This window comes from Erythrolamprus reginae, chromosome 7 (assembly GCF_031021105.1).
Source record: "Erythrolamprus reginae isolate rEryReg1 chromosome 7, rEryReg1.hap1, whole genome shotgun sequence".
Taxonomy (NCBI): Eukaryota; Metazoa; Chordata; class Lepidosauria; order Squamata; family Dipsadidae; genus Erythrolamprus; species Erythrolamprus reginae.
The window spans coordinates 39,456,523-39,482,115 of record NC_091956.1 but is presented as its reverse complement, the minus strand read 5'-3'; the positions used below and the strand labels follow the sequence as shown (position 1 = coordinate 39,482,115).

Below are 25,593 nucleotides of genomic sequence, written 5' to 3'. Positions count from 1 at the left end.
GCTCACAACAAAGGGTTATCTACCTCATAAAGCTAGAATTCAAGAGCTTTTGTGATGCTGTAAGATGATTTCAAGAAACAACAGTGTTTAAAGTTATGTGACTAATACAGCCTTGGTATATGAGGCTATGTTGTTAATCCTATGTTTGTTTGTTTGTTTGTTTGTTTGTTTTTAGCAAATCAACTATTTGGTGAATCAGTATAATACTACAAAAAAAAAAGCACTTTCTGATCTTAACAGTAAGTATATGTTTAAGAGACTCGCATCAGATAGAGTTTGTTCTCTTAGTTTTTGCTCTTCACTTTGCTAAGGATTACAATATCCTCATTATATATGAAGCATGTTATTTAAATGCTACCATGTTTTCCTGAAAATAAAACCCGGTCTTATTTTCCTTTGGGTCCCCAAATCAGCACTTGGGCTTATTTTTGGGGAAGTCCTATTTTGTTTTGTTTTGTTTTATTTTGTTTTATTTATTTTTATTTATTTTTATTTTATTGATTGATTGATTGATTGATTGATTGATTGATTAGATTTGTATGCCGCCCCTCTCCATAGACTCGGGGGGGCTCACAACACAATAAAACAGTTCATAACAAATCTAATAATTTACAATTTAAAATATTTTTAAAAACCCATTATTAAGCAGACATACATACAAACATACCATACATAAATTGTATAGGCCTGGGGGAGATATCTCAATTCCCCCATGCCTGACGACAAAGGTGGGTTTTGAGGAGTTTACAAAAGGCAAGGAGGGTAGGGGCAGTTCTAATCTCTGGGGGGAGCTGGTTCCAGAAAGTTGGGGCCACCACTGGCTGCCGATCAATTTCCGGTCACAATTCAAAGTGCTGGTTATGACCTTTAAAGCCCTTCATGGCACTGGACCAGAATATCTCCGAGACCGCCTCCTGCCGCACGAATCCCAGCGACCGATTAGGTCCCACAGAGTGGGCCTTCTCCGGGTCCCGTCAACTAAACAATGTCGGTTGGCGGGCCCCAGGGGAAGAGCCTTCTCTGTGGTGGCACCGGCTCTCTGGAACCAACTCCCCCCAGAGATTAGAACTGCCCTTACTCTTCCTGCCTTCCGTAAACTCCTTAAAACCCACCTTTGCCGTCAGGCATGGGGGAATTGAAACACCTCCCCCGGGCATGTTCAATTTATACATGGTATGCTTGTGTGTGTGTCTGTTAGTATATGGGGTACTTTTAAATCTTTAAATATTTTAAAGTTATTTGGATTATTTATGATTTGTTCTATCTTGTTGTGAGCCGCCCTGGGTCTTCGGAGAGGGGCGGCATACAAATCTAAATAATAATAAATAAATTAATAAATACTAATAAATTAAATCGATCTGGGCTCCATTACTACTCAAATACACACATGTAAATTAGAAACAGATAGATCAGCTCCTTTAGTAGCTAGAAGTAATCCATCGGCACTAATCACCAAAGTGATAAAATACATATAATAAAATATCTTTCTCCCCTGTTTACCATAATTGTAAGTCTCCAACAAAGCATGAGTAACAGGCCCGCGCCCTGCGGAGGCTGCAGTATAAAGAACGCGTTAATTGCATTCCGATTCCAAAAGGAAGGGAGATTAGTATCGAGGAACTCTGTTAGCTTCCGCCCCCCAAAATAACCAGGCGCGGCCTGCACAAAGCCAGCGCAAACCACTAAAATGATGCCTGCTGTCGAACGAGGTAAGATTCCTCCCAGCGCCGCCTGTCAAAGGCCTGCGCCATGCGGATTCCCTCGTTGGTGGACACCGAGACGTGTCCGCTTCTTCATGAGCCGGGGGCAAAGGAAGAATGCCTATGGCGTAGCACTATTTATAGGGCTCGCCCAGCACGCCCCCGGCAACAACGGGCAAAGCCAGCGCGCGCAGCCCGGCAACAGCGATCTCGCAGTCCCTCATGAGATTGCGACCTATTTCTCGGGCTCACCAAGCACTCCCCCGGCAACAAAGGGCAGAGCAAGCGCGCGCAGCCCGGCAACAGCGATCTCGCAGTCCCCTGCGAGATCGCAAATGCCAATCAGGCATTTACTTTGCTGTGTTCCTCCTGGCCATGGGGCAATTTCCGCTGGCCACTAAATGCGGCCAACTGGCATTTTTTATTAGAAGGTCTGGCCTGGCCAGGTGCCACACCTCCCCATGCATGCACAGGAGGCGGCAACCACGTGGAGGCTGACTGCAGCAGGAGATAGAGGGAGGCAGATGCCCAAAGGGCATTGGCCTGTTTGCCTTAGATCACCTGGAGGCTGCCATGGAGAGTATGACTACTGCTGCTGCAATGAGGTGAGCAGTGAGAGAATGATCTGATCATACCTATGTGTGAGAAAGAGAGTGAGAGAGAGCACACATGCACACAGGTTGGATTGGAATGTTCTCTTGTGCAATCTCTCACTCTTCCCCCCCCTCCGCCTGGCCTAGAAGTGAACCACTGGCTAAAGTGTTGGTGTCTCAAAAAAAAAAAACCTTTGGATTCCATGGTATATACTCTCTCTGTGATGAGCTTTTGTCAAGGGATGGGCTGCACCTCACAAGGACTGGGAATGTTTCAGAAAATGATTGGCTCAACTTTTCAGGAGGGCTTAATTTGAGGAGGAGGGTGACCAATCATTAGGATCTCCAGGACCTAATTCCAAACAAAAACCCATAGAAAGCAAGTCAAATAATGAAGTAAGGAGGGATGGGAAGGAAGACAAGCTCAAACATCAATTAAGAGACATATCTTGAGTCAGACATAAAAATCTCAAGTGCCTGTATACAAATGCAGAAGGTCTGTGGAACAAACAGGGTGAACTTGAACTATGAATGCATGAAGGTAGATATGATATAGTTGGAAACGTGATAAGATAAAATTCATGACTGGAACTTACTGATAGAAGGATACAAACTGTTAAAAACCTCAGACCCGATAAAAGAGAAGGTGGAGTTGCACTGAATGTAATATTACTAAAGAAATGCATGAAACCAAAGATGAAAACCACCTAGAATGCATATAGGTTAATAAAAGAAAAAAAGAGTGACATGGCCACAGGTGTATGCTATGGGACACCCAATCAAGCAAAAAAACAGATGTCCCTTTTTCTAATCAACTAACAAATATATATACGAAAAATATTACAATAGTAATGGGGGTCTTCAATTTCTCTGATGTCAATTGGAAGACTAATTCTGCACCAAGTGAAAAATCAAGTAAGTACCTAACCAACCTAGCTGACAACATTGTTGTCCAAAAGGTAGAGGAGGGAACTAGATGGACAGCCATACTATATTTAATTCTTATAAACAGAGAAGAAGTGATAGAGGGAGTTCAAACTGCAAGAACCTTGAGTGACAGTGACCATGTCATACTAGAATTCAACATAATGCAAATACAAGCAATAGAACATGATGATATCAGAGTCTTAGATTTTAAAAGAGTTTATTTTAATAAACTCTGAGAGAAGTTGGAAAAGGTCATTTGGATTAAAATCCTAAAGGGAAAAACAACTCAAGAATCTTGAGAAACTCTGAAAAATAAGATCATAAAGGCCCAGACCAACAAAATACCACTGAAAAAGAAAATCAAGAAATCCAAGATAAAACCAGCATGGCTGCACAAATATCTCTATGACAAATTGAAAGACAAAAAGGACAAGTACAAAAAATGGAAAGAGTGACACACAACTAAGGCAGATTATCAGCAGATAGCCAGAATCTGCAAAGACAAAGTCAGGAAAGTAAAGGCTCAGAATGAACAGAGATTTGCAACAAAAGTCAAAGATAAGAGCTGCTTATCTCATTCTTTGCATTGGTCTTCATGCAAAAAGAAACTATAGCCCAATCTGCCAAAAATGTAACTGTAAAAGAGAGACTAGAAATAAAAGTTAAAATAAGCAAAGAGAAAGGGAGGGGGGATACCTTTTTGATCTTGACGAATACAAATCACCGGAACCTGACGGATTATTCCTAGAATTCTAAAGGAGCTGGCAGATGCCATCTCAGAACCTTTCAAAAATCTTGGTGCCCCGGGAACTACCAGATGACTGGAAAAGAGCTGATATGGTTCCCATCCTCAAAAAAGGGGCGGGGGGGGGGAAACATAGCCAGAAAGCTGCAGACCAATCATCCTAACATCAATACCAGGGAAGATACTGTGGAGCTGGGCAGACGGTAGGGAGCGGAGCTCCAGGAAAACCTAATGCCTGCAGCCAATCAATAAGCTTCACAGAAGCCGTGGACACCTTGGAGGGAGTTTGGAAGATTGGGGGATTCCTGGTAGCTGTTTTGGATGGCGATCCGAGCGGTGGACTAGAGAAATTCTGGGTGAAGATCGACAGGCTGGAAATGACGGTGCGTAATGCAACTGAGTGAGCTCCTAGCTGGCAAAAGAAACAATGAGTGAATAGTGGGTCAGATTTGAACCGTGACCTGTGATTTGTTTAAGGCAAGAAACTCTAGGGAGTACCTGAAACGCAAAGTGAGATCTGATCTGGAAAGAAACCTTGGAAGTGAATGATTTTAGAGAATGAGGCCAGCACGAGAAGGAGGGAGGAAGTTGCTATCTTTTCCCCTCCAAGAAGCGGCGAGTAGAAGCGGAGCCAAAAAAGGGGAATACATAGAGCTGGTGAGATGCTTATATGAGTGTGGAGAGAGCAGGTGAATTTCCAGAGATTGCAAATAATAGGGTATAATTTTTTAGAATTTTTCTTCACCTTAAAATAAAACATATGTACCATATCTTTCTGTGTATAAGATGCACCAGTATATAAGACACACTGAGATTTTAGAGGAGGAAGACAAGGAAAAAGTATTCTGAATCAAATGGTGTAGTATTATATTATTTAATAAAATACCAGTGTATTTTACAAACTTCAAACTTGACAGCTTCAAGACTTGTGGACTTCAGCTCCCAGAATTCCTCCATCAGTTCTGCTCCCTTATGAATGGAAGTTGAAGTCCACAAGCCTTAAACTTGCCAGGTTTGAAGACCAAAATCAAGTTTCACCCAAACCCAGCTTATTTAACCTCTATGACAATCATTAAGTGTTGTACCTCATGATTCTTGACAAGTGTATCTTTTCTTTTATGTATATTGAGAGCATAGGCACTAATGACAAATTCCTTGTGTGTCCAATCACACTTGGCCAATAAAGATTTCTATTCTACTCTACTCTCTCCTCTCCTCTCCTCTCCTCTACTTTATTCTGAAACCCTGTGTAAAGCCTTAGATGATCTGGAAAAAGCTAAACAGGGTTAGATGATATTCTGCTGCTTATTTGGATGGGACACTACAGGGGAAACTCTAAATACAGCCCCCCACCGGAAAAGAACACATAAGCCAGAAGAAGTTAATGAAAAAACTCCCCAATTTTTCCATTGTTTCCAAGAAAATAACCTAAACCCATCCATATGATCCTTCCTAGACGTGGTGCCCCATTTTGAAGCTTTGTCTACTTTTAACTACAGGCATTCCCAGGCGCTTATTTTCTTTGACCAAATTCATGGAAAATGCTTCATTTGAACTAGCTGAAACCCACTGCAATTCTCCCATATCCCCAATGCCTTCAGATCCCAGTCCAACTGGAACAATTTGGAGCCGTGGGAAAACCACCCCGAGAAAAGCCTAGCCACTTTTTGGCAGAAGTGGGCAAAACATGGAAATGTATCTCCCTGGGATTCCCTTGCCAATTCTCCCAAGGCTCCCAGGCTTACCTTTCCCAACCCGGCTTGGCCCGCCTTTCCCCTCCACTCTCTCGTCTGCGTGTGCATGTGTGTGTGTATGTGCAAGAGAGACACAGAGAGAGAGAGCACCAGATGGGTGCAATTACCTGAACACAAGCGGCGTCTGTGCCAATTTCAAAACCTCCTGCATGACCGATTCTCTGTCTGGGAGCTCTGTTCCCCCCTGCCTGTGCGCCCCCCATTTCAACCTGCCTTTCAAAAGCGCTTTTCCCACCATTTAGGATCCAGTGCTCCTCTCTCGGAATTGGGACAACGGAACCCCAAGCGCTGCCTTCAAGCTCCATGGCCACATTCTTCACCTAGGCAAAAGATGAGGAGGGGAGGTTCTCAGGCCTCCTCCTCCGCCGCCGCCATGTTTTTTGCCTGGGTGAAGAATTCCGGAGGTGCCTATGGCCACGGAGCTTGAAGGCAGCAATTGAGGCTTTTGGAGTGCAGGCTGCAACGAGGGGCGCAAAGGGCGGGAGGGGAATGTGGCTCCCAGACAGAGAATCAGTCATGCAGGAAGCTTTGAAAGTGGCACAGATGCCGCTTGTGTTCTCCCTGATGCCGAAGCAAAGGACAGAAGGAGTTCCTCATAGTCGGCCCCTGCCCAGCCCCTGCCACAGCCACTCACCTGAGCCACTTTTCGGCCAGCTGGGAGGGCTCCTCGGCCAATGCCTGCTGGTCTCCCATGAGGAGGGAAGCAGCCAAGGGCTGCTGGACGGCCTTGGGTACAGCCACCGAAGCACGGGAAGGCTGCCGCTGCTGAACATTGCTCAACTCCCCCATGCAGCATTCGATGTATAAGACGCACCCAGTTTTGATGCAGTTTTTTGAAGTAAAATGGTGCGTCTTGTACACCGAAAAATACGGTAAATAAAAAAAATACCAATATCCAACCATATACATGTGCCATGTTTCTATATCATTAATGTGCTTTCAGGAGTTTCTTTACTTTCCACCTTCTCCCTCTCCTTCCATAACTCCATCTCTCCAACATTAAAAGTAGTACCAATGGTGACGTGGGGTATAGCAGCTGGAAGAGAGCAACCTCTGCTCTCTAAGGCTGCTTTATTTTCCGTTTTTGGAGACCCTTCGAGGCATGGAGACTGAAGGTTGAAGTGGGAAAAGAGGAGCAACCCGGGCGACAGTGGGGGTGAATGCATTCACCCGCTGGAGCGGAGGGCACCCTCCCTATCCAAGATGGAAACATCTGCCTGATCTGTCATGGTCTGAAGTCACACAGATCCACTGAAGAAGGAAGCTTTTATGAATCCAGGTGAATCGCATTGGAGAATGATCTTAAAAACCATTTAATTAATCACTGGGGAGACCTGTCTGCAGCAGCCTGAAAAAATTCCAAAATCTGGAAAAGAGGCGGTGATTGTGAGGTGGAGGCAAGAGGACGTGTTGGAGAGTTGAAAGCCCGAGATCGAAAGGAAAAGGTGAGTGAAAGTTACTTTAAAGAAACCTGGGGTGGAGAAACTGTTATGCGAGTTATTTTAGTGTGGTAAATCGCTACAGAAGGTACAGAAATACAGTTTTGTTCAGATTTGTTTGGATTTAAAAACTAAAAGACTACAACAATGTGATACTTTGAAGAAAGATTTCTTTGAGAGAAAGAGGAAGTGACTTCACAAAAAGAAAGACAGCAGACATTTCAACAGGAGAAGTAAATGCTGAATAATTTGTAAGACATGAGGAAACACGATCCTTTTATTTTTATAAATCCAAGACACTTTAATTTCTATTAACTACTAGTGACATTACTATACATCTAAGCCATTTTTGTATATTTAAAACCCTGCTGTTCTGTTTCGGGTCTATTTGACCCGAAGCCAAGTTTGAGTCCCTGTAAAAAATTTTCCGTGCATATCTGAAACTTGAAATTTCATGACTATTCATCATTTCAGGGGTTCTCTCTATGAGAATTTTTTTTGGGGGGGGGTGGGGGGCTTAGTTTTTGCTGGGCAAAAAAAGTTGTTCCCGGGTCACCCTGACCCGGACCGAAAACTCTTCATTTGCAGTGCTTATGTTTGGTCTTTTTGAAAGCTTTTTTCACTTGGAAAGTAGTCTGAACATTTCTGCACACAATGATATGAAAATTGAAATGAAAAAAGTAAATCTTATTGGTTTATTTTGCTGATATAATGCACGCCCCCCCATTTTTGTGAAAGTTTTTTCAATTTATGGATAGTTTTGCTTGCAAAATGCATTCTATTTTACTGAAGTTGGTGTGGGATTGGTAGCTTGAACATTTCTGAATATAAGAAAAATATAAAGGAACTGAAAAAAATGATTCTTACTGGTTTTTTAACATCAGAAATAAGGCCTTCCCCCCCCCCCTCAGCTGCTTGCAACCATTTTCACTTTTTATTTTTTTATGCTCCAAATCCGAAATATTCTTTAAAATCTTAGGCATTCATTTACTCAATTTAACAATGCTGATCATCAAAAAAATATTTGTGGGGGTGGGGGAAAAATTTTTTTCCTGGGCAAAAAAAAAGTCACGTTTAGTCTGTTCGGGTCATATAGACCCGGACCAAAATGATTTTTTTTAGGTACTTGAATTTGGTCTTTTTGAAAACTTTTTCAACTGGAAAACTAGTTTGAACATTTATGAACATAATGATATGAAAATTGAACTGGAAAAATTGAGACTTATATTTTTATTTTGATCAAAAAGCCCCTCCCCCCATCCTTTCTGAATTTCGTGTCAATTTCTATTTTTTAAGGCTACAAATCCCCAAGGAATTTTCCCCCAAAAGGTTTGATATACTAAATTGAACATTTATGAATATAAGAAAAATATAAATGAACTGGAAAAAATGGTTCTTATTGGTTTATTTTTGCCACAAAAGGGCCACCACCACCCCTCGGCCTTGCTGTGTGCCATTATTGTCACTTTTTATACATATTTGGCTAGAAATATTTGGAATATCCTTTTTAAAATCAACCACATTGTAGCCAGAGAACTAATTTTATGAAACAAATCCATTTTACCAAAAAAAAGTATGTAAGTTTGAAATTAACAGCATAATTTTTATATAAATTGAAATAATTGAACATGGGGGGAGGCATACATTTATGTGCAAAATAAACCAATATGCATCAATTTTTCCAGTTCAATTTTCATATCATTATGTTCAGAAATGTTCAAGCTACCAATCCCACACCAACTTTAGTAAAATAGAATGTATTTTGCTAGCAAAACTATCCATAAAGTGAAGACTATTTTAAAAAAACGGGGGGCGTGCATTTCATCAACAAAATAAACCAATATGCATCAATTTTTCCAGTTCAATTTTCATATCATTATGTTCAGAAATGTTCAAGCTACCAATCCCACACCAACTTTAGTAAAATAGAATGTATTTTGCAGGCATAATTATCAATAAACCTAAAAAAAAATCACAAAAATGGGGGGGAGGCATATTTATGTGCAAAATAAACCAATAAGGATTAATTTCTTCAGTTCAATTTTCATATCATTGTGTGCAGAAATGTTCAGACTACTTTCCAAGTGAAAAAAGTATTCAAATTGACCAAACATAAGCACTGCAAATGAAGAGTTTTCGGTCCGGGTCAGGGTGACCCGGGAACAGAAGATTTGTAACTTTTTTTAAACAGAACAGCAGGGTTAAGACTTTTATTAATCTCAAGAGACAGCAAAGAGGACATTTGACACCTGTCAGATTTTAAGCAAAGAAACCACTATAAAGTATTCCAGCCCACATGCTGATATAACTGTTACTATATAACTGACTACTTATTTACATAGATACAGTGAAACCTCGTCTTACGAACCCCTCATCATACGAACTTTTCAAGATACGAACCCAAGGTTTCAGATTTCTTTGCCTCGTCTTAAAAACCCTTTCCATCTTACGAACCTGAGCCCGGGTCCGTGGGGTCTCTTACTGCGCCTTGCGTTCTCTGACTGCTGAAGGGATTCCCTGCCTTATGACTGTCACCGCCGGGATTTCCCATTTGATTACAATGCCTGGTGGGATTGGGGGGGGGAGAGCTGCACCTGAACCTGGAGCCCGCTTAGGAGCTGCCCTTCTTGGAGGACAAGCCGCAGCTGCCACTGCCGCTGTAGCCACCACGAAGCGGCTGCGAGAGCGCTTTCTCCAGATTGTTGTCAGCCAAAGCACCTGGGGTTTTTCCTTTGCTTTCCAGCGGCTGGGCGAGATCCTCCCTCCGCCTCCTCCTCCTCCAGGGACAAACGTGCGCTCCTCTTTGTCTTCACGGCCAAAGAAGCGGCGGCCAGTTGAAGTAGCAGCTGCTTCTCCTCCCCCGCTTTGATGCTCGGCAGCCCTGTCCATGAGAAACCGCTCCAAGTCCTACTCCCCACTCTTGCCCATCAGAAAGAGAAAGAGAAGGAGAAAGAGAGGAAGGGAAAGAGAGAGGGGGGAGTGTGTGTGTGTGAGTGAGAGAGAGAGAGAGAGAGAGAGAGGCTGACCTCCTCTCCTTTGCAATGACATCAGAAGCTGCCTGTCTGCTGTGCTGGGCTCACCCCCTAGATGTGCCCGGCGGCTTTGCCTGAAGACAAGAGAGCAGCTGAGGGACTGGCGAACATGGGTTTCTTTCTTTATTTCTCTACCCTTCAACCTTCTCCTCAGAGGCTTCCTCCCATATGCGGCTCATGTTTCCCTGGAAGGGTTTGTGTATGAACGGGGGGGGGGGGGGCTTCCTTGTCTTTATCGGAGCTGTCCCCCCCTCCGTCTGAGCTTGTTTTTGTGTGTTGGGCTGGCAATGGGCTGGCCCTCACGAAACCCGGGTGGGGGCTTTCTATCTATCTATCTATCTATCTATCTATCTATCTATCTATCTATCTATCTATCTATCTGTCTGTCTGTCTATTTATCTATCCTCTATCTCTCTATCTATCCTCCATCTATCTAGCCATCCATCCATCTATCCATTATCTATCTATCTATCTATCTATCTATCCATCCATTATCTATCTATCTATCTATCTATCTATCTATCTATCTATCCTCTATCTATCTATCATCTATCTATCTATCTATCCATCCATCCATCCATCCATCCATCTATCTATCCATTATCTATCTTTCTTTCTTTCTATCTTTCTTTCTATCTATCTATATCTATCTTTCTATCTTTCTATCTATCTATCTATCTATCCATCCATTATCTATCTATCTATCTATCTATCTATCTATCTATCTATCTATCCATCTACCTATCTATCCACCCACCCATCCACCCACCCATCCATCCATCCAGAGGCTTGCCTTAGAAGGGAATAGAAACAGTTTGATCCTCGGCAGCCGGGCGAGTTTACGCGGCTTCTACACCATCCTCATCCCTCTTGCCCATCAGAAAGACAAAGAGAAGGAGAAAGAGAGGAAGGAAAAGAGAGGTGTGTGTGTGTGTGTGTGTGTGTGTGTGAGAGAGAGAGAGAGAGAGAGGCTGACTGCCTCTCCTTTGCAATGATACCCGAAGCTGCCTAGCTGCTTCATCCCAATCCTAGGTGAAAGTCCCGTCCCCCCCCCCCAATTTTCGTTACGTATCCAGGATTGGCAACTGTTTCAGTTTTCTTCGCAGGCAAGCCTCTAGATGGATGGATGGATGGATAAATGGATGGGTGGGTGGATGGATGGATAGATAGATAGATGGATGGATAGATAGATAGATAGATAGATAGATAGAAACATAGATATATAGAGAGATAATGGATGGATGGATGGATGGATGGATAGATATATAGATAAATGATGGATAGATAGATAGAAAAATAGATAGATAGATAGATAGATAGATAGATAGATAGATAGATAGAAAGCCCCCACCCGGGTTTCGTGAGGGCCAGCCCATTGCCGGCCCTGCATACCATGAAAACACGCTCAGTCAGAGGGGGGAAACAGCTCCGGGAAAGACAGGGAAGCCCCCACCCCCATCCACACACGAACACCTCCAGGGAAACACGAGGCTGCAAAGCTGCATGAGGCACATATGGTAGGAAGCCTCTGAGGAGAAGGTTGAAGGGTAGAGAAATAAAGAAAGCAACCCGTGTTCGCCAGTCCCTCAGCTGCTCTCTCGTCCTCAGGCAAAGCCGCCGGGCGCGTCCAGTGGGCGAGCCCAGCACAGCAGACAGGCAGCTTCTGGTGTCATTGCAAAGGAGAGGCAGTCAGCCTCTCTCTCTCTCTCTCTCACACACACATACACACAAACACACACTCCCCCCTCTCTCTTTCCCTTCCTCTCTTCTTCTCTTTCTCTTTCCGATCTAGGCATGCAAGGCAAAATCTGATGGTGGCTGCCACTGTAAGGTGACATATCTCAACTGTGCTTTTGTCTTCCTAAGGGCAGATCACCTAAGTAAAGTGCTCAGAGTGAGGCCCACATCTAGGCATCCAAGACAAAATAAGTGAATTTTTTTGGGGGGGGGCAGTCTTGCTGCATCTGGTGGTGGCTGCCACTGTAAGGGTACATATCTCTACTGTACCATTGTCTTCATAAGGCCAGATTATCTAGGCATCCAAGACAAAAAAAAATGAAGATTTTTTGGGGGGGCAATCTTGCTGGATCTGGTGGTGGCTGCCATTGTAAGGGGACATATCTCAATTGTACCATTGTCTTCCTAAGGGCAGATCACCTAAGGAAAGTACTCAGAGTGAGGCCCACATCTAGGCATCCAAGACAAAATAAGTGAAAATTTTTTGGGGGCGGCAGTCTCGCTGCTTCTGGTGGTGGCTGCCACTGTATATACATATCTCAACTGTGCCATTGTCTTCCAGCTGTAAAATTCATGTATGTATATATTTAGGTTTATTTTTATGTAAATATTTGTGTATAGTTTGGTTCAAATTCTGACAATTTGATAACTGCAGCTGCGCATCAATAAAATTAATTTTGACAGAGTTGGTTTCTAAGAGCCAAAATGCATGTTCCTTCCCAAGGGGGTCATCTTGAAAAAGCTGAAATAATTTGCACCAGGCCATTGCCAGCTTCATATCATTAACAGTGTGTGGGCCTCCAGTGTACCCAAACCTCAATGGGCAGTTATCAACAGTTGTGGCCCTGGAGTGGGCCTAGACTTGAATGCTCAGTTAACAATTGTTGTGGACCTAACCTAAATGCCCAGATATGAACTGTTGTGGCCCTGGAGTAGACCTATATGTCAAAGCCCAATTAACAAAAGTTGTGGACCTCCACTGGACCTAGAATAAAAGCAAAACAAAATGAGCCTTCCTGAATCCCCCACCCCTCTAACTGGGTGTCCTACCCCTTACATAAGGAGGTAATTTCTCACGTGAACTGTCCTCCCAAATTTGCCCCCTTCAGTGGAGTTCGGGTTCAGCAAACCTACCCGAACTCCGACGGCAAGTTCGGCCGAACCTGCCGAACCCGAACTTCAACGGGCTTGCCCAACACTAGCCACCACCTAAAAAAAAAAATTAGCAAAAGGGGAAAGAAAGAAAGAAAAAAAGAACCAAAAAAGAATAAAAAAGAACTAAAAAGCAGACATCACCACCAGAAAGCATCAAAAACACAAAAATTAAAGATGAATAAATGCACATAAGAAAAGTAAAAAGTAAAAAAATCAAAAAGAGGCCATCTATAATTTTAAAAAGAGCCAAAAATTGGATATTCAAATATAGCAAAACGGAAGTGGACTTTTCTGCTGCCTCCGTGCCTCTTTTCCATGCCAATTCTTCTCAGAAAATAATATAAGGAACTCCCATTGCTTCCAAAATCCAAATTTCCAATTCAAATACCCCCAAAAAAGATTCTTCTCACTCAGATGACATCACTTTTGCTGTTTTCCTTCCTGTTGCTGCTTTGCTACCTGAAGCTTTGGGTAACAAATTACTTTTCCATGACTGCTGGTCAGGGGAACTGGTTTTCAGCAGGGTTTTGCATTAACCCTGCGGTGCACCAGACTCTCCCCTCTCCCCCTTGATACTCCAGGTCAAGATTGACCCCCTAAATGGGTCCCAAAACTGCCGTGGAACAGCTGGCTATCCCAGACTCCTGGAAAAATCACTGTTTTTGCTCTGGCTTGCAGCTCCACCCCTAGATTGCGAATAATAGACTCAAAGACTAAATTTGATAAGAGCTTTCCTTTTTCTTTTCCTGATCAGACAAAAAAGAGGACTTTGAAACTAAAAAAAGAGCGGAAGAATACTAGGCAACATTTTTGAAAGGTATCAGTAAACAGGACTAATAACAAAAAGAATATAATTGATCTGATTGAAGATATTGGATAATAAGGAACTGAATAAAATAAAGAACTTGGTTGAACATTTGATTAGATTTGAATTGAAATGAATTGACCTGGAAGTGGAACTCAGTTAACTTGATCTGAATGAACTGATCTCATCTATGCTAAAGGATAAATAAACATTCTTCACTGTCTACTTTTTAATAATTTACAACAAACAATTTGGATTGGGACTTGATATATATAACTGGATTGAGTAATTTGGACTTTTTAAAGAAAATTTGAATTTATTCTGATTGAAAAAGTGGGGGAACATTGGGAAAAAAGAGGTATTTAACTCTAGAGTTTTGATAATATTTTGATTGCATTGATAAAAGTTGATACTTTGAGGTAATAGATAATTCAGATTGGGATTTGGAATATATAATCTAGATTGAATAATTTGGGTCCTTAATTTGATTGACAAAAAAGGGGGAGTGTTTAACTTTAAGTGCATTGACAATATCTTTTTGGGGTTTTGAGATTCTAGACATAGTACATATAAAGTAATATCTACACATTTAAATATTTATATAATTAAGTATATTTTTATTAAGGTTTATTAGAAAACTAGTGTGATTGAAAATTGAAAATGTTAATGTGATTTAAGCATTGAGATTTTACAGTAACAGAGGAATTGTGGAGGGCGGTGAAAATAAGGTGGCTAAGTGGAAAGTGTGGTGGAAAAAGTGGAAAATGACAAGTATGTCAAATTTATCTAGAATAGGGTCAGGGAGAAGGCCCATTAACCAATCAACATCTGTGATCCCAAACCCTTCAACACAAATTACATGGACATTAAAAAGGAAATAGGAGAAGTAAGAATGATACGGGAAAGCTAAAAGAAAGAATGGAAGCCATGGATATAAAGTATGAAGCTTTTTAACAACAAATGATTAAAAATGAACAAAGATTGCAGGATATAGAAGAAAAAAGGGAAGCAGAACAGAAAAGGATGGACCAAATAAATGAGAGATTGACCCAAGCTAACAAAGAGTTGGAAAATATTGTGATTCTTTTAGTCTGAGAAAGCTAATCATTATTTAAGAATTCAAAATCTAAAAGAAGAAAAAGATGAAGATTTGTCAGATATAATGGAGGACATTTTAGCTAATGCATTGGGTTTTGAGAAAGAAGAAATGTTGACAGAGATTGGTGAAATTTACCGGATTCATACAAATTATGCGAGAAGATATAATCTGCCTAAAGAAGTTCATGTGAGAATGGTTAAAAAATCGATTAGGGATGAAGTTTTACATAGGGCAAGGGAAGAATCGACAGAATATAAAGGGAGACAATTGGTGGTTCTTAAACAGATACATAAGAGGTTTAGAGGTCTTAGGAAAACATATCTCTTTTTAACTTCAAAACTAATGAGACATAATGTGAACTTTCAATGGTTGACCCCAGAAGGTATTTTGATAGCATGGTAAGATAAAAGGATAAGAGTAGATACGATTGAAAAAGCAGAAGAGTTCTATTATAAAAATTTTGCTGGAGAGGAAGAAATAGAGGGTAGGGAGATCAGGGAAGAAGGAGAGATAAGTGAAGCAAAGACAAAGGATTTGGGACAGAAAGAAATACAAGGAAGGGAGAGATGGGAGGAGGTAACTAAGGAGATGGAAAAGAGAAATATTGATGATGGCAGAGTGGAAGTACAAAAGGAAATTAGAAGTACCAGAACTGTTAGGCCAAAATACAAGTAACGTAGGGGAATCAAAAATAGAAATATACTCAGTGAACATTAATAGTTTAAATTCCCAATATAAAAGGAGGAAAGTCTTAAATAAACTGTGCAGAAAGCATTATGATATAGTAGCTCTTCAAGAAGTGCACATAGAAGGAAAACATGAATATTTGCTAAAAAAAGAAAACTAGGAATATGATATGCTTCCCTTTCAAAAGAAAAAAATGGGTTATTTTTTATATAAAGGAAACCATCCAGGAAAAATAACTATACAAAGATTCAGAAGGCGAATCTTAACGGCGGAACTTGTTTTGAATAATACGCCAATAACATTCGTAAATATTTATGCTCCAAATGAAGGTCAAGAGAAACTTTATAAGAATTAAATTATATTAAACTTTTAAATAGAACCAAAGAAGACTTAGAAAAATGATCCAAATTAAATGTATCTTTAATGGGAAGGATTAACACTATAAAATCTAATATACTTCTGAGATGGTTGTACCTCTTTCAAACAGCACCAATACAATTGGATAAAAAAAATTCTCAAATGTAAATAGAACAATCTCTAAATTTATTTGGCACAACAAAAAACCAAGAATAAGTATAAAAGCACTGCAGGATTCGAGACTGAGAGGAGGATTTGGTCATCCGAACTTAGAATTATATTATTAGGCTACAATATTACTGTGGATTAAAGAATGGATTAAATTGGACAACAACATAATTTTAGTGAGGGATGGCATGCACACCTGTGGGAAAGAGAGTACATCAAAATTCACAATTTATACAACACCAGATACGGAATATCTTACTTGAACATTGGAGAAAAGTAAGGAAAAAACATTACAGAGAAGTGCCTAGATGGCTATCTACATTGGAAGCTCAAATACATCCGAATACAATTAATAAAAACTAAATTAATACATATGAAGAACTTTTAGATCCCAAGGGATTTTTAAAACCCAGAGAAAAACTCAAAAGTGAAGGCGTGGAGTTAGATTGGTTACCATATTTTCAGGTACAAAGTAGATATAAAAAATATGTAATTGAATTTGGAATATGTAAAAACCCTAGTAAAATAGATAAAATCTTAATAGGATCAAATAAAAAATTAATTTCCAAAATGTACAATTATTTACTAAATTATGAAAATACAGAGGAAGTAGTTAAACATAATATGATAGCAGGGATGACAAATTTTGGTTATTCTATTCAGTTAGACGATTGGGAAAAATTATGGAAAATTAATTATAAGATGACATTGTCGGTATCGTATAAAGAAAGTTTACATAAGATGTTTTATCGGTGGCATTATGCTCCAACACGTTTAGCCAAAATTCATCCAAACATAAGTAATAAGTGCTGGAAATGCAAATCTGCCATAGGTATGTATAATCATATTTGGTGGTTAATTCCGGAAGCAGAAAAATTTTGGTCTAGGATTCAAAACTGGTTGAAAGAAACGTTAAATTATCAATTAGAAATGAAACCGGAAATGTATCTTTTGGAAATAATTAGAGGACAGCATAGTAAGGAAGACTACTACTTGATAACACATATATTAACATCAGCAAGGTTGGTGTTTGCACAAACTTGGAAAAAGGAAAATATTCCAAATGAAGAAATGGTGATTAGGAAAATGCTAGATTGTGCTAAATTAAGCAAATTAACATATGAATTACAGAATAAACAAAATAAAGACTACTATATAGTTTGGGGGAAATTATATAGCTGGATAGAAAAGAAAAAAGAATTGAACTAACGTTTAAGAAAAAGAATGAATCAATGGAAACAGAATTGTAAAGTATTAAGCAAATTCATTTTGTGTTATATATATATATATATAAAAATATATATACAAATATATATATATTTGTTTTCGTAGATTTTCATGGGTATATGTATGTAGATTGTTCTGAGTTCGGGTTTGGCCCCATGTAATATTTTGAGTGTCTATGCGACGTTTCGGTGAAATCACATTCACCATCATCAGGCTGAAGTTGTAAGCTTCGTGCTGCTGTAGATATATGCTGTAGATAAGGAAGAACGTGCACAGCAAATTAAGTAAAATAAATAAAATTTCTTCGAAAATGCTACTGGAAAATGGCTTGCAAATAAAATTAAAAATCAAAGAGAAAAAAGTCTGATCAGCACTCTCAAAAAAGAAGACAGAGTTGTTTGTTATAAATTAGAGGAAAAGAAATAAATAATTCAAGATTTTTATAAAACATTATATAAAAGGGAAAATTCGGTCAATGTAAGGAAAATACAAGAAATCTTTAAGATTTTTACTAACATTCCAGAGGATACAAAACAGATGTTAAACACAGACATTTCAATTAGAGAACTAAGGGAAGCATTTAAAAACAGAAAGATAATAAATCACCTGGCTCAGACAGTCTTCCGATATAAATCGATAAAGGAATGCAGGAACAGTTGGAAGAACATCTATTAGAAATACAGTGGTACCTCTACCTAAGAATGCCTCTACTTAAGAACTTTTCTAGATAAGAAATTGGGTGTTCAAAATTTTTTGCCTCTTCTTAAGAACCATTTTCTACTTAAGAACCCGAGCCTGGAAAAATTTCCCAGAAAATTTGAGAGCGGCACGAAGGCCCGGCATCTTGCCATCCCCCCTGGATTTCTCGCTCTGGTGTAGTGTATGGGAGGCAGCCTCGCACTGGGTGTATGGGAGGCACGTGCTCCTCCTCGCCGCCTCAGAGTCCCTCTTTTTTTTTTAAGCCTTAAAGTTTTGGATTTTTTTGATTCTCCTCACCTCACCTTCTTCCTTCGCCAGTGGCTGTCCTCCTCCTCTTCTTCCTCCTCCTCCTCCCACCCAAATTCTGAGCTTTTATTTCTTTCCTAATGGGTTTGCATGCATTATTTGCTTTTACATTGATTCCTATGGGAAAAATTGCTTCTACAGTAATACCTCATGATACGAACTTAATTGGTGAAAGGAGGAGGTTCGTAAGGTGAAAAGTTCGTAACACGAAACAAAGTTTCCCATAGGAATCAATGGAAAAGCGATTAATCCGTGCAAGCCCAAAATTCACCCCTTTTGCCTCATTTCCGCCGGCATTCGGATTTTGTTCGGGTGTGGGTGGAGGGGGGGGAGACGGGGGGAGACAGCGCAGGCTGCCCGGAGGGAGCCTCGTGGGTGGATTAACGGAAAAGTCAACAGTTACTGTCCGGCTTGCAATGACTGGAAGGGAAGGGAGGGAAACGCACGGGCGGTTTGTACGTGCGTCTTCTCTGATTTCCTCCCTCCCTCCTTCCCCCTCTCCCTCCTGGCCTCCCTCCTCCTCCTCCTGTATTCCGCCTCCCTCCCAGCCTCCGAGCCACATTCTCCGCGCCGCCGGCAGGCTGTCATCTTCTAAAGAAGCAAGAAGAGGAGCAGGAGCTGGGCGCCTTCCTCCACCACCACCGGCGCCCAGCTCCTCCTCCTCTTCTTGCTTCTTTAGAAGATGACAGCCAACCGGCGGCACGGAGGGTGGGGATGGTGTGCGTGTGTGGAAAGGGTCAGCGGGAGAACTGGGGGGAGCCGTGGCCACTGCCCCGTGGAAGGGACCCGGCTGGGAAGCTCCCAAAGGTGTGGGCTGGGGTCTTTCTGGGAGAGCAAGCAGCAGGCGTGGGCTGGGGTCCCCTCAGTTCTCCCGCGGACCTCTTCCACACATCCCGACTCCTGCAGCCTCCGCGTTTTTCTTTCGGCCTCGGGCTGGAAAGGGGGAGTTAAGCCAGCCCAGCGGCTTTTTACATTGGGGAGATGTTACCAGCCCCACCGCTTAGCTCCTCCCATCCACCCAGAAGCCGAAAGTTCTGGCCTTTGTTCACCAGCCTCCACGTTTTTCTTTCGGCTTCAGGCTGGACAGGAGGAGCTAAGCCAGCCCAGCGGCTTTTTACATTGGGGAGATGTTACCAGCCCAGCGGCATTGATTCCTCCCACCGCTTAGCTCCTCCCATCCACCCAGAAGCCGAAAGTTCTGGCCTTTGTTCACCAGCCTCCACGTTTTTCATGTTTGCATCCTGGGCGGGCGGGCGAGGAGGCGCGACCGGCCGGCTAGGACAGGGCAGGTAGCGGCTGGGCGCAGCGGCGAGGGTGCGTCCGACTCGGGGCTGGCGGCACCCGACGCACCGGGGAACATCAGTTCAGCGGATCAAGCCCGGCTCCTTTCGGCCCAGCATCCCGGGCCAAGCGGCTGCCTTCCGTCACTGAGCCTGGCTCGCCCGGAAGATCGTAGCGTGCGTTGGCTGCGCCGGCTAGGGAAGCCAAGCCGGCAGCAACGTCACCGCCGCCGCAGCCAACGCGCGCTACGATCTTCCGGGTCAGCCAGGCTCAGTGACGGAAGGCAGCCGCTTGGCCCGGGATGCTGGGCCGAAAGGAGCCGGGCTTGATCCGCTGAGCCTGGCCGGCTTGGCTTCCCTCGCCGGTGCAGGCAACACGCGCTGCCATCTTCCGGGCGAGCCAGGCTCAGCGGATCAAGCCCGGATCCTTTCGGCCCAGCATCCCGGGCCAAGCGGCTGCCGCCGCAGCCAACGCACACTACAATCTTCCGGGCGAGCCAGGCTCAGCGGATCAAGCCCGGATCCTTTCGGCCCAGCATCCCTTGCCAAGCGGCTGCCGCTGCAGCCAATGCACGCTATGATCTTCCGGGCGAGCCAGGCTCAGCGGATCAAGACTGGCTCCTTTCGGCCCAGCATCCCGGGCCAAGCGGCTGCCGCCGCAGCCAACGCGCACTACGATCTTCCAGGCGAGCCAGGCTCAGCGGATCAAGCCCGGCTCCTTTTGGCCCAGCATCCCGGGCCAAGCGGCTGCCGCCGCAGCCAACGCGCACTACGATCTTCCGGGCGAGCCAGGCTCAGTGACGGAAGGCAGCCGCTTGCCCCGGGATGCTGGGCCGAAAGGAGCTGGGCTTGAAGATCGCAGCGCACGTTGGCTGCGGTGGCGAGGGCTTGCGATGGAGGGTGGAGGAAGCGGCCATGGGAGGACGAGCTGCCTCAGGGAGGAGGATCGGGCGGGACCAGGTGGGGGCTGGAATTTCTCCGCTGGGAAGAAGCGGCGATGGATCCTCCGTCTACCTCTGTCGGCTGCTCCGGGCCACAGGGGCGTGGGGCGCTGCTTCTCCGGTCGCCCGGTCCTCTCCTGCCTCCCGCGCCGATCGAAAGGGGCTGGAGCGGCAGAGCCGAGCACGCCTTCTGCCCTTTCATCCTCGCCCTGGTGGCCTGGAGCAGCCGACAGAGGTAGATGGAGGATCCATCGCCGCTTCTTCCAAGCGGAGAAATTCCAGCCCCCACCTGGTCCCGCCCGATCCTCCTCCTCCCTGAGGCAGCTCGCCCTCCCATGGCTGCTTCTGGGAGCGGCCCGGAGCAGCCGACAATGTTGCCCGCTGCGTCGGGCGCCACCAGCCGCGAGTCGGACACAGCATCGCCACCACCGCCGCCGCCCCCAGTCGCTGCCCGCCCCGTCTCGCTGCCCGCCCCGTCTCACTCGGCCGTGCCTCCTCGCCCGCTGCCCGCCCGCCCAGGATGCAGACCTGCTGCCTCGCCTCACACCCGCCGCCGGCCCAATCCTGCGCCTCCTGCTCCCCCCCAGCCAAAAATACAAAGGCGGTTTCAGACTCCCTTTGCTCCAGGCTGCTCCGCCCTGCCTGTCATGCGGCGGCAGACCGTCTTTGTGGTTTTTTGCTGGGGGGGGGAGCAGGAGGACCTTCCTGACTCCCTCCCCCAGCGCCGGACCTCCTGCCCTCCCTCCCAGACAAAAACCCAAAGTGGCCTCCCGAACCCGAACGTTTTCCGTCTTACCAACCTGCCACCGCCGCCGAGAAAGCCGCCCGGCTGTCACCTTTTAAAACAGCCGGGGGGATTCCCAGAAGCCTCCCGAAGCCGAATGCCAAACCCGAACATCCGGGTTCGGCTTCGGGAGGCTGCTGGGAAGCCCCCTGGCTGTTTTAAAAGGTGACAGCCAGGCGAACGCCGAACCCGGAAGTTCGGGTTTGGTGTTCGTAACATGAAAAAAGTTCGTAACAAGAGGCAAAAATTTTAAGAACCCCGGGTTCGTATCTCGGGTTGTTCGTAAGACGAGGGGTTCGTATCTTGAGGTACCACTGTACTTGCAAACTTTTCTTCTTAAGAACCTGGTCACGGAACAAATTAAGTAGAGGTACCACTGTATATATTTTCAATAAAACTTTTTTTTTTAAAACCCTTTTGGTGTGACAGTTCTGGTACTGCCTGTGCCAGACTATGCACCCCACCATCATTTTTGTGGAATTTTCTGTGATTTTTTGTTTTGTTTTGGATGGCTTCTCCTCATCCTCTGCCCGCTCGCCCCCTGGGTTAATACCGACTTTTATTTCTTTGTCCGAAACACAGCTGAGCAGCTGCTCAGCTGTGCTTTGAGCTGAAATGTCCTTCTGAGCATGCATGGAAGTAAAATCGCAGAAGGGGACACCCACACACAAGCGGAGTGAGGGCCCATGCACAAAAAGTCGTGCAGTGCTCTGGTAGCAAAGGTAACTTGAACCCAACCCTGCTACAAAATCCAATAGGGAAATTTCCATGCTAAATTCTAGAATTCTCATGAGTCACTTTTTAAGTAAAAGGTGGTTCTAAAAATTTGATTTGATCTGATCTAATTTGACTTTTATGCCACCCAATCCCATGGGACTGAGGGTAACTTACAACAATAAAAATATGATACAGTATTATAAAAAGTCAAATATAAATAATAAAAACAATATAAAAAAAACTTATACTAATAATAAAAATCCTAACAATCTCTCTGGTCAAACATACAAATTTAATTCAATTCAATTCAATTTTATTTTATATACTTCTTCCTCCTCCTCCTCCCATGCAAATTCCGAGCTTTTATTTCTTTCCTAATGAGTTTGCATGCATTATTTGCTTTTACATTGATTCCTATGGGAAAAATTGCTTCTACTTACAAACTTGTCTACTTAAGAATCTGGTCACAGAATGAATTAAATTCTTAAGTAGAGGTATCGTTGTATACAATGCTGTGTTGAAAGAGGGGAAAATACCCATGTCTTGGAAAGAATCCAATATAGCCCTAATACATAAAAAAAAGATATAGATCATACTTTGATTTCAAACTACAGATCCATCTCACTTTCAAATGTTGACTACAAAATTTTCAGTTCGATAATGTCGAGGCTGCCAATCAGAATTCAGACAAATAAAACTCAGAGTCCTTTTTTAAAGGTTCAAAGTGAATTTATCAAAATCAGAACTTGAAGCATCGAAAGCAAGCAAAGTCTGAGGGAAAATGGCACATTACACACATATCAAAAAACCCCTATCCACCCCCTGTTGGGCATTCGCCCAATCTCCAGTGTCCAGATGCATCAGGTGTCCCAATGTTGCTCCTCCTGTCACATTTCAGGAATTCCATCTAACGGGCTCCTCCTGGCACCTGGGAAATCGAAAGTTAACTCTCCTCCTGCACACTTCCCAAACCCTGTCCTTGAAACTACCCCTCCCCATCTCTATGACAACCAAGCGAAAGAATGCAGTAGCACAGTGAAGGTTGACATTCGCCCCCCCTGGAAAAAAGGGACTTCAGTCCTGAAAAAGAAAAGAAAAACAAAGAACACCAATACAGTGGTCCCCCGAGTTTCGCGATCCCGATCTTCGCTAAACACTATTTCGCGATTTTTCCACCCGGAAGTAAAAACACCATCTGCGCATGCGCGCCCCTTTTTTCTATGGCCACGCATGCGTAGATGGTGGAGTTTGCGTTCCCCCGGCAGATCAGCTGCTGGGCGGCTTCCCTGGGTCTTCCCCCTCTTGCTGGCGGGAGGGCGAGCGGCGGGCATCAGCGAGGAGCCGGGGTTTCCCCTTTGCGTGGGCGGCCGGTAAGACCCCAGCGCCGCTTCCCAGCTGAGTCCCGAAGCCAAACGCGGAAGTTCGCCTTTGCCTTCTGGCTTCAGGACTCAGCTGGGAAGCGGCGCGAGCGAACGGCGTGGGCGGGCGAAGGGCGGGCGAGCGGCGGGCGCACGGGCAGGCAGGCGGCGGACAAGCGGCGGGCGGACAAGCGGCGGGCGGACAAGCGGCGGGCGCGGCAGCAGCGAGCAGTTTGCGTGGGCGGCGGGGGAAACCCCAATCTTCGGCTCCTCGCTGCTGCGGCGGAAGTAAAAACACCATCTGCGCATGCGCAGATGGTGTTTTTACTTCCGCACCGCTACTTCGCGAAGAATCGATTGTCGCGAGGGGTCCTGGAACGGAACCCTCGCGATAATCGGGGGACCACTGTATATACATTTCATCATCAAGGCTTATCAGGGTATTTCATCCTAAAATGATCAATTTCCCTCTGGGCATTCATGTGTTTTTCATCAACCCATTCAGCATGAGACACAGGGAAATGTTTCCAAGCAACCAAATATTGGGTTTTCCTTCTGGTTTTCCTAGAATCCAACACCTCTTTAATCTCAAAATGTTGCTCACCTTCAATGAGTAACGGGACGGGGGGATCTGGTTGTGGCGGCCGCAAATCACTTGTCCGTTCTGGTTTTAGTAAGCTTACATGGAAAACTGGGTGGACTTTCCTTAGTTCTTTTGGCAATTCCAACTTCATTGCCACTGAATTCTCAACCTGTACAATTGGAAAAGGTCCCACATACTTAGCTCCCAATTTCTTTGATTGTTGCGTGGTCCTCAAGAACTTAGTTGAAAGATAAACCCTATCCCCCACCCTATAATCCACTGCGGCCATCCTTTTCTTATCAGCCTGGGCCTTATGAGTACGTTGAGCCTCGTCCAGCACCTTCCGCGCTATGGGCCAAGCTGCCTTAAGTTGAATTACCCAATCCTTTAAAGATGGGTGATGAGGCTCATTCTGGAGTAATTTTGGGATTGGTACAAATTCCTGTCCACTCACTAATTTAAAAGGAGTGAATCCTGTACTACTATGTAGTGAATTGTTATAGGCCACCTCTGCGAATGGTAAGAGATCATGACAGTTATCTTGCTGATAATTCAAGTAACACCTAAGCCTTAGGTCCTAAGGTATTGCTCTAGTACAGAGTTAGCCCTCTCACACACACCCATTGGTTTGAGGGTGATGGCTCGAACTCAGGCCCTGTTTTGTACCCAGCAATGCTAAAAACTACTTCCAGAATTTAGAGGTAAATTGTACCCCTCAGTCTGATATTCTCTCAGGAACTCTGTGCAGACAATATACATGTTGTATAAATGCCACAAAATGAACCTGTTTGGAAAAAAGGTCAGTAACAACCCAAATTACAGTATTCCCCCCACTCTCAGGCAGGTCCACGATAAAATCCATTGAAATTTCCTTCCATGGTGCTCCAGGTCTCGCCACTGATTGTAACAGTCCTTGGGGATGACCTAGGGCCCACTTTGCTGCCGCACACACTGGACAGCTTGCTACATAAGTCTCAATATCCTTCTTCATGGAGGGCCACCAGAACTGCCTTCTCAATAAATGCAATGTTTTCAAAAAAGCAAAATGCCCAGCCACTTTGGAGTCGTGTCCCCTCTCCAGTATCAATGACCTCAAGGCTTGGGGAACGTACAGGCGGGACCCAAACCAGGCCAGACCGTTTTTCTTGCTGCAATCTCCCTGATGAGACAGGAACCAGTCATCGGTTTCTAGTGCTTTTTGAAGTTCCGCCACCAGGCTGTCAGGAAGCTCTGTCTTCTTTGAACTCTGCTGTCGAGTAAGTGCCGGGCACACTGTTTGTGAGGCCTGAAACACCTGTTGGATTAATTCCAGTCTCCCGCTATTATATTGTGGCATTCTCGACAGCGCATCTGCCATGAAATTGTTTTCCCCCCGGTATATAGCGCAGTGAAAAATCAAACCAACTAAAATGCTGTGCCCATCTAGCTTGCTTTGGGGACAATTTCCGTTGCCAAGTTAGCATACTATTCTGCCACTTTCAGTTTTTTGAGAACCTCTCT

General features: G+C 44.0%; 1 protein-coding gene across 1 annotated transcript in view; it reads left to right on the top strand.

Annotated features, from left to right (window-relative positions):
- Positions 1–25,593, top strand: part of PROM1 (prominin 1) — a 541,566-nt gene that overhangs the window by 297,978 nt on the left and 217,995 nt on the right. Inside the window, exon 7 of the mRNA XM_070757376.1 lies at positions 176–239. Coding sequence (XP_070613477.1) covers positions 176–239 — 64 coding nt within the window. The remainder of the gene's footprint in view (positions 1–175; positions 240–25,593) is intronic.